Genomic DNA, 8,139 nt, shown 5'->3' with positions numbered 1-8,139 from the left:
GTTTTGGTGTTTACATGAACACAATATTCTGTGGGTCTTCTTGAAAGATCTGTAAAAATGCTCTAAAACGGCTTGCAGTATGGGGCTCTCTGCTCTGAAAATGGCTGGCATCCAATGAGTTAATAATAAATCAGTTAAAAAAAGAACTTATTATGATAATGATTATTATTATTGGCACTATTATCATCATTATTAACATCATCATCACTGTTAGGCTATTATTTTGGAAATAAACTACCTTTCTGCACCGTTCACCTCCCTATGTCTGCATAATTTGTCCTCCACATTGACCTAAATGCATTTTCTTGAATTCTATTGGTCTCACAGGTATCACCAACAGAATGGGCACCCAAAAGTTAGTGGGAAATGACACCTTAAGTGTTTTTCTACTGTGTTTGGTTCCAGCGATAGGCATTTTGAATATTATTGGCGGCCATCTTTGATTTGACCTCTTCCGGGCCTCAGAGGTCAAATCTGACTTCCCTCCCGATCTGAAAATAAACCTCATGGTATAAACTAACTATGGTAGAAGTTTCATGTTTCTTTCCAAAAGTGCACGATTCCCCTTTTTTTGAGGGCTTAACCGCTGTACTACTGGGATTTGATTTGTACAAGATGAGCGGTTAACAAAAAAACAAAAAAAAAAACGACAACACATGTATGAGACAGGACAGTACAAACAAGAGGAGCAATTGAACAAGACAATACAAATTGTAACAATAATTGAATAAGAAAATACATACATATAAATAATAATATACCTATTGTATTTGTCTTAATATTAGATGCATGCGTGTAGGCAAGTTATGCATTTTCTGGTAACACTTTACTTGAGGGGTGGGGGCAAAGGACAAGACCTTTGTAATGCATTCACGACAACTTCATAAGGCATGACTCAGCATTCATATCAGGTTTCTATAGAATAACGAACAGGGATTTTTTTTTTTCAAAATAAAAGTCCTCTAATTGCACCTGGAAATACTTTATTGAGTCACACCCCGGAAGGAAAAATTAAATTTTTATGAATATTGCATGACATATTTCATATTTCATAACAGCTTGTGCATGTTATTTTGTATGTCACTTTACAACACAGTCAGTGAAGGCTTCATAAGGGCTAGGAGTTGTTTGTAATTTTTTCATGGATGGTTTATAAATGTTACTTAACATGTCACTGTACTACACAGGTGGTGATGGATTCATAACTGAATTACAAATGATTCTACCACTGGAATGGTTTGGTTTGGTGTCGGGGCAACTTTGGGTGACAGGAACAAAGCAAACAGTGCATATATTCTGCATACATGACTTTAATGAAGCCTTTGTACAGCTTGGTATTCAGGCCTGCTTCCAGGTGTGATAAAGACACTTTGATAAAACATCTGGGTAACATGCAGTTATGACTGTTTTATGAGGCGTTCATGAACCATTGCTGAATAAAATGCTGAATTGGGGTATTTTGTTTCTGTATTTCCAGGTGCAATTAGGGGACTTTTATTTTGACAAAATTTTCAGTTCCTTATTCCATAGCAATGCAACTTGATGTATTATGCATTACTAACACCTTATGAAAGGTCTTATGAATATGTTAATGCACCCTTCCTTCATCTCTTGTCCTTTTTGGTCTGACTCCCATAGTTTTGGTAGGTTGTACTGTAGCACACTGCAAAAACTCAAAATCTTTCCAAGAATATTTGTCTTATTTCTTGTCAAAATGTCTCATTTCTAGTCAAAACCAATCTCTCCCCCATTAAAATAAGACTCATCACCTAAAAATGAACTTGTTTTAGATCATTTTCCCTTGTTTCAAACTAATTTTCACTTGAAATAAGTAGAAAAATCTGCCAGTGAAAGCAAGTTTTTTGTGCTTGTAATAAGAAAGAAAAACTTGCTCCACTATCAGATTTTTATACTTATTTCAAGTGAAAATCTGCTTGAAAGAAGTAAAAATGTCTTAGAAACAAGCTGCTTTTTATGTGATGAGTCTTATTTTAAGTATAATGAGATTTGTTTTGACTAGAAATAAGAGAAATATTCTTGGTAAGAGTTTGAGTTTTTGCAGTGCATTGTTTACAACACACTGAATTTGTCTTGGATTAAGCTCTGGTGTAACATGTTCCTGGTTATAGGTTGAAATAGTTGTTAATTTTGTGATTGTAACGATGGAAATAACTATGGAAAGATCAGATAGAAGAGGTCAGTGAGTGGAGAAGTGGTGTGTAGTCTGGAAAGCACCGCTGGGTTTGTTCACACATCATCTCTGCACACATGCTATTTCTGAGCTTCAAAAACAGGAGGTTCAGTTTGTTTCAAGCTCTGACACCTGCCAGGTGGAGGAAACAGTTCCACTTCCACTTCCTCTACAGATACACACACATACAGTATTATTCTTCATAAAGCACTCATTATTCTGATCTGAGGCAGAGTGAAGTTTGTGTCGGTGCAGCAGCAGCAGCTCTCGGTAAGTTTCTCCATCTGTCCTCAGCCACAGGGTCAGAGAAGTTACAGCAGAGGCACAGAGCTGGAATATTTGGCTGGAGCGTAGCACATTTGTCATGTTATTCATCAGCTTATGTAATGACCTGTGATGTTTCTCTTTAAAATGAGAAAGACTTGGGGTATTTTTATTTGTATTGCCAATCATAACAACATCCTCTGCCCAGACCCTGTAGCAATCCAAAACATAGTAATTTTGGCCATTTTAAATGTAATAAAGCCGTTATCATCTAATAACTTGCCAATACTGTAATACTACAACTTTTGAAGCAATAACGTAATGACATTTTGCATACTGTAATAAGTTATTACATTATTGGCCAATGTTAAAAAACCTTTTGAACTGGTGCCGATAATGTAATAATACATAAATATGACTGCAGTTCTTGGAAATAATTGGCTTTTTTGCCATTTTTAAGCAATTTGCTACTGTATAGGTACAGTAGTGGATGACATGGTTGTCATATTTATTCGTACTATCTTGCAGCTCTCTCTCCTATAGTTTCTTTCTTGTGTGCTCTTTCTTAAGCCAAATAGATATTCTTGTTTAAACAGACAGTTTCTCATGTGTACCATGTATATACCATGAAACCAGTGTCTCTTTGAGGATGTTGAGGTGTCAAATTCACCATATTTTTTCCTGGAAAAAACATTTTTTGATTTATAATTTAAAGAGGAGGAACTCTTTAAGTCTGGTCGCTTTTCTGCTGTTTTGCTAACCCTCCTCTCCGCTATGTGCATTTGTTTATAACGAAGCCAGCAAAAAATCAATAAATAGTGCAGTACATAACGATATACAATGTTACAACCTGTATATTTGTGTAGTTTAATTTGCCATAAACAAAAGATTATGGGTTACGGGGCGCGTTTGTGTCGCGGTGCGCAGAGACAAGAGCTGCCGTCATATTTGTGTATTATTACATTATCTGCACCAATTGTTACATTTTCAAATGTTTTTTTTTTATACTTGGCCAATAATGTAATAACCAGCCAATAATGTAATAACTTATTGGCACTTATTACGTTACATGCCGTTATTATGTTTTGGGTTGCTGCAGACCCTCATATCAACTGAAAAAGAAAAAGAAACAAACAGAAACCTTCGGGTGAGAGACAGAAGGGAGGAGGGATAGATGTTTTTTGTACAAACAAGAAAGCAGTTTATAAGATGGAATCTGGAATGAATGTCTGATAAATATTATGTTAAACTGGTGGATGGAACATGGATTAAATAATGCCTGTTTATGCAAAGGTTACACTAAAATAACTGACTGAGATCATTTCCCAGAAGACTTTTTCATCACCCTGCGCTGCTGTGTTTCCTCTCAGACTTAGAGCAAATTGATTAATTAGGCACTGTAGAGAATTTCTTTATCTCTCTCTCTTCTGTTTTTATGTTTGTTTTATATCTTTTTTATTTTTTATATTTGCATATTTTTCACATTAACTACATTTTTCAGAGTTAAAACTTTTAAAACGGTCAAATTTGACCAGAACATAACATGAGGGTTACATTTTTCCACCATATCAATTCTGTCATAATCATTGCATCATGGATCTTGGGCTTCACATGTCGTGATTACAATGATAAATAGCGACCATGACTAGTTCAGGTTTAAGCCCAACATTGCACAGGCTTTACAGCAGCACACTGTGTGATATTCCTGTGCTTTGTTGACCCCTCACCCCCACATCGTCCCAGTCTGGACCCTGATTTTTTTAAATACAATGTCGCCTTGCAACCAGATGTAATTATGGGTCATGCTACGGGGCATGCAGCCTGCTGCAGAATTCTTTGGGAAACCTCTTGTCTGTCCTTCACTGTGCTGTATCTGCTTCTTTCCTTCCTTCCCTCCTCTTGTCCCTCTTTAAAAATTTCACTCATTATCTCCTCCCCCTCATGTGGACTAAGGGCTGGGAGAAGTTTCAGAGTCCTCCGTGGCTTCTCTGAGTTACAGGGGGTCTCTGCGTAGCAGTGCATGTCCATATAACGGTTGCAAATGGATACCAACTGTCTTCGTAACAAAAAGACACACCAAAAAACATCCAAATACCTCCATGCTGCTCGTATGTAATGTCCGTCTTAAATAAGTCTATATTTCAAGCTTGTTTTGTAGCGGAAGCTTCTCGAAGCTCCTCTTCTCGGTTCTTCAAATTTGGACGAACCAGGAAGAGGAGCTTCCGCTACAAACAAGCTTGAAAAATAGTTGTATTAATTTTTTACGGGACAATTTCGCATTTTGGGGCTTCAATACAAGACGGACATTACATACGAGCAGCATGGAGGTATTTGGATGTTTTTTGGTGTGTCTTTTTGTTACGAAGACAGTTGGTATCCATTTGCAACCGTCATATGGACATGCACTGCTACGCCGAGACCCCCTGTAACTCAGAGAAGCCACGGAGGACTCTGAAACTTCTCCCAGCCCTTAGTCCACATGAGGGGGAGTAGATGAGTGAAATTTGAATTTTGGGTGAACTATCCCTTTAACTACCTAACCTAAGGAAAAAGAACAATGTTGCGTGTCAGTATAAAGTAGCAGAAGACAGAGATACTTGATAAATTCTTGGTAAATGAAGGTAAATAGCCTATAGGGGGGGTTGTGCATCATGTTTTCTGGCTGAAATAGTTTGAACGTGATCTGTGTTTGGTGTTTGATCAGTGTGGGTCACTTACATGGACAAGATGAGGAGCTTGGTGCTGCTGACTCTGCTCCTGCTGCAGCTTCCAGTCCCCACTGCACAGGGAGGAGGACACTGGGAAGAACATGAGCAGCTGCAGCACAACAAGAAGAAGTCCTGCTGCTCATGGAAATGTCTCCTTTTAACCCTGCAGTGGCCCGGAGGCTTCTGTCAGGTGAGCATCACCCTCATTATGATCAGCACCGTCAACACTGATTATTAACTTGATGAGATGAGGTCATTTTGTTACTTAAAGGAATAGTAGCATTTTTTTAAAGTGGGGTTGTATGATCTACAAATAGCCCCTAAGTACTTTAAAGCAGTACTAAAGAACTTTCAGTTTTGGTTGAGTTTGGCGGCGCCTGTGGACCAAAGCGGTAGTGTTTTGCCTGAAGGAAGACTCCATTTCCCATGAACACTAGCGTGAAGCCCTGTAATTATCCTGCATTAAAATTAACAGAAGACATCAAAACTAAGTTTCTGTTTCCAGTGGATCATTTCAAAGTGAAAACACAAACATAATCCATTGCTAAAGTGCCGTTTTGCCTGTTCCCTCCTTGTTGTGACTCGCAAAAGTGAAAGTGAAAGTAAAGTGAGAGCAGGGTTCCTACCATGCTCCTCAAAGCTGCTTAGTGCCAGAGAAAGAGATACAGACCCCCTCAGACCACGACAGAGGTGTCATTCAACTTGTTGTAAGTCGATGTATCATCACAAAAGTTATGAAAATATTTTATGAAGGTTGAAAAGTTACTTAGTGCTGGTTTAATTGCAGTAGAAGACTCTCTGCACTCCTCCCGTTAGCAACGCCAGCCCATAATAGCCCTGCCCAGAGATTTACAACATACAGGGTTGTGAACAGACCCAAAGAAACAGCCTATTTTCACGGCCTAAAAGAGGTTTTACCTGGAAAAAAATACACAGTTCCATTGTTCACTATAATATAATTTTTTATTATTATAATTAATTATATTATAGCAAACAATGGAACTGTGTATTTTATTTTTCAGGTAAAACCTCTTTTAGGCCGTGAAAATAGGCCGTTTCTTTGGGTCTGTTCACAACACTGTATGTTGTAAATCTCTGGGCAGGGCTATTATGGGCTGGTGTTGCTAACGGGAGGAGTGCAGAGAGTCTTCTACTGCAATTAAAGTACTTAGGGGCTATTTGTAGATCATACAACCCCACTTTTAAAAAATGCTACTATCCCTTTAATCCTTCTTCTCTCCGATATGTACAAATTATACATTTATACAAGACAGTCAAAATGGACAAAGTGAGTCTGTGAACATACATTATAGTAGCCTATATAAAAATGTTTGCATTTTAAAACATTACAATAAAATCATGAAGAGTGTACCTTTATATTTTTTGGAGCTCCTTCCACTTGCATTGTGTTTGAAACTAGGTGTTCTGAGGTCAGTGTCCACAAGTACTGAAGCGTATTGCATTCACTTGTAAAAAAAAAAAAAAAAAAAAAAAGTAAAAAAGAAGAAGAAGCAGAGTAATTTTTTTCAGTTTTTCGGAGTAGAGTTTGTGCTACATGTACTACAGTAAGAGCCTGTATTGATTTCATAAGGTGACCTTCCAAAACGGATTCAACTGTGTAATTAGCAAAGTGAAAAGCACAAAAACATTTTCATATCTTCACTGTGCTCCCTGTAAATTCAGATTGATGTTGGAAGGAGACTCCCTGTTATAGGACAGAGTGTCGCTCCCTGAAGTGGAGGCTGGCTTGACCATAGTGGTTCAACGTTACTTGCATTTGGGAGCTTCTCGCACGATTTTGAAATCTTCTTAGGTCAGAAAAAAAATTACTTAGCAAAACTGAAAAAGGATATTCAGAAAAACTAAAGAAAAAAAAATTACTCCAAAAAAACAGAAGAAGAAATTAGAGTTTTTTTTTTTTGAGTGAATGCAATACACTTCCCTACACAAGACGTTAATTTTTTAAATAGAGCCTTACAAATAAACAACATACAATTCTCCCTTCTAATTGTTAAGGAGCATTCACATGGCACTATCCACAAGTTTCCGAACGTCATCTATGGTCAAAACTGGCTTCCGGTTTGCCGGTTTGGTGGTCGTTGTCATAGTTGCGGTAAAGACATGGATCTATTAACGCTGGCTTTTAACATGGATGTCAATTTGTGTGATATCCACTGTTAAAAGCTGGTGTAATGATCCATGCGTTTTACAGATTTTCATTGAAAAAAAAAAGAAAAGAAATCCATGCATTTACCGCGACTACTGAAACCATGGAAACGTAAACATAAAATTCCACCGGAAGAGCAAAACAGGCTACGTTTTTGACGTTCGGAAAAAGGTGGATAGAATAGATAACAGTCGGCTGATTCAGTTTCATAATCCAAAAGGGTTTGTATACGGGCAGCAGGATGGATATATTATTGTAGCAGAGTGAAGATGAGGCGAGGTGTCACTGGTAAATAAAGTAAGGTCATCTGTATAGAGTTGTAGTATAAAGTGATAGAAATTATATTTTAATATATACAATGAATAAAAAAAGAGCTAAGAACAGACCCTTGTTCCTATACTGATGCAGTACTTCTGTAGGTAGACTTTTAACTTTCATATGACTCATGTTCATTAAATTGTTTAAAAATGTATAAGAAATATGAAAAGCTTTGTTATGTTGGGGTGAGAAAAGTTTTCAATTTGTTACACGTTGGAGTGATGTAAAGTCTCAAAGAAGGACGGATATGAGGTATACTGTAGCAAAAGACAGGAGGAGTTATGGTGGTGGGGGGGTTGGAGAAGGGCAGGGCAATCTAAGAAAGGAAATTTAGGAGACAGTGAAGAAATATGGTTAAAAGGAGGGGAATGGAGATAAGAGAGAAATGATTGTTGTGTAACATGCAGTCTTTCCTTCAGTCTTTGAACAAGGAGACTCCGTGCAGCATTCCTGAGAGCGTCAACACCTGGACCATCCACGGCCTGTGGTAA

The 8,139-nt window shown here is 37.7% G+C and overlaps 1 protein-coding gene across 1 annotated transcript in view; it reads left to right on the top strand.

Annotated features, from left to right (window-relative positions):
* The first annotated feature begins 2,436 nt into the window (after positions 1–2,436).
* Positions 2,437–8,139, top strand: part of rnaset2l (ribonuclease T2, like) — a 28,796-nt gene continuing 23,093 nt past the window's right edge. Inside the window, exons 1-3 of the mRNA XM_083984846.1 lie at positions 2,437–2,461; positions 5,160–5,353; positions 8,068–8,135. Of these exons, the coding sequence (XP_083840972.1) occupies positions 5,174–5,353; positions 8,068–8,135 (248 nt within the window). The 5' untranslated portion in view covers positions 2,437–2,461; positions 5,160–5,173. The remainder of the gene's footprint in view (positions 2,462–5,159; positions 5,354–8,067; positions 8,136–8,139) is intronic.

The sequence above is a fragment of the Trachurus trachurus genome, assembly GCF_905171665.1.
Source record: "Trachurus trachurus genome assembly, chromosome: 13".
NCBI lineage: Eukaryota > Metazoa > Chordata > Actinopteri > Carangiformes > Carangidae > Trachurus > Trachurus trachurus.
This window is presented reverse-complemented; position numbering and strand designations above follow the sequence as displayed.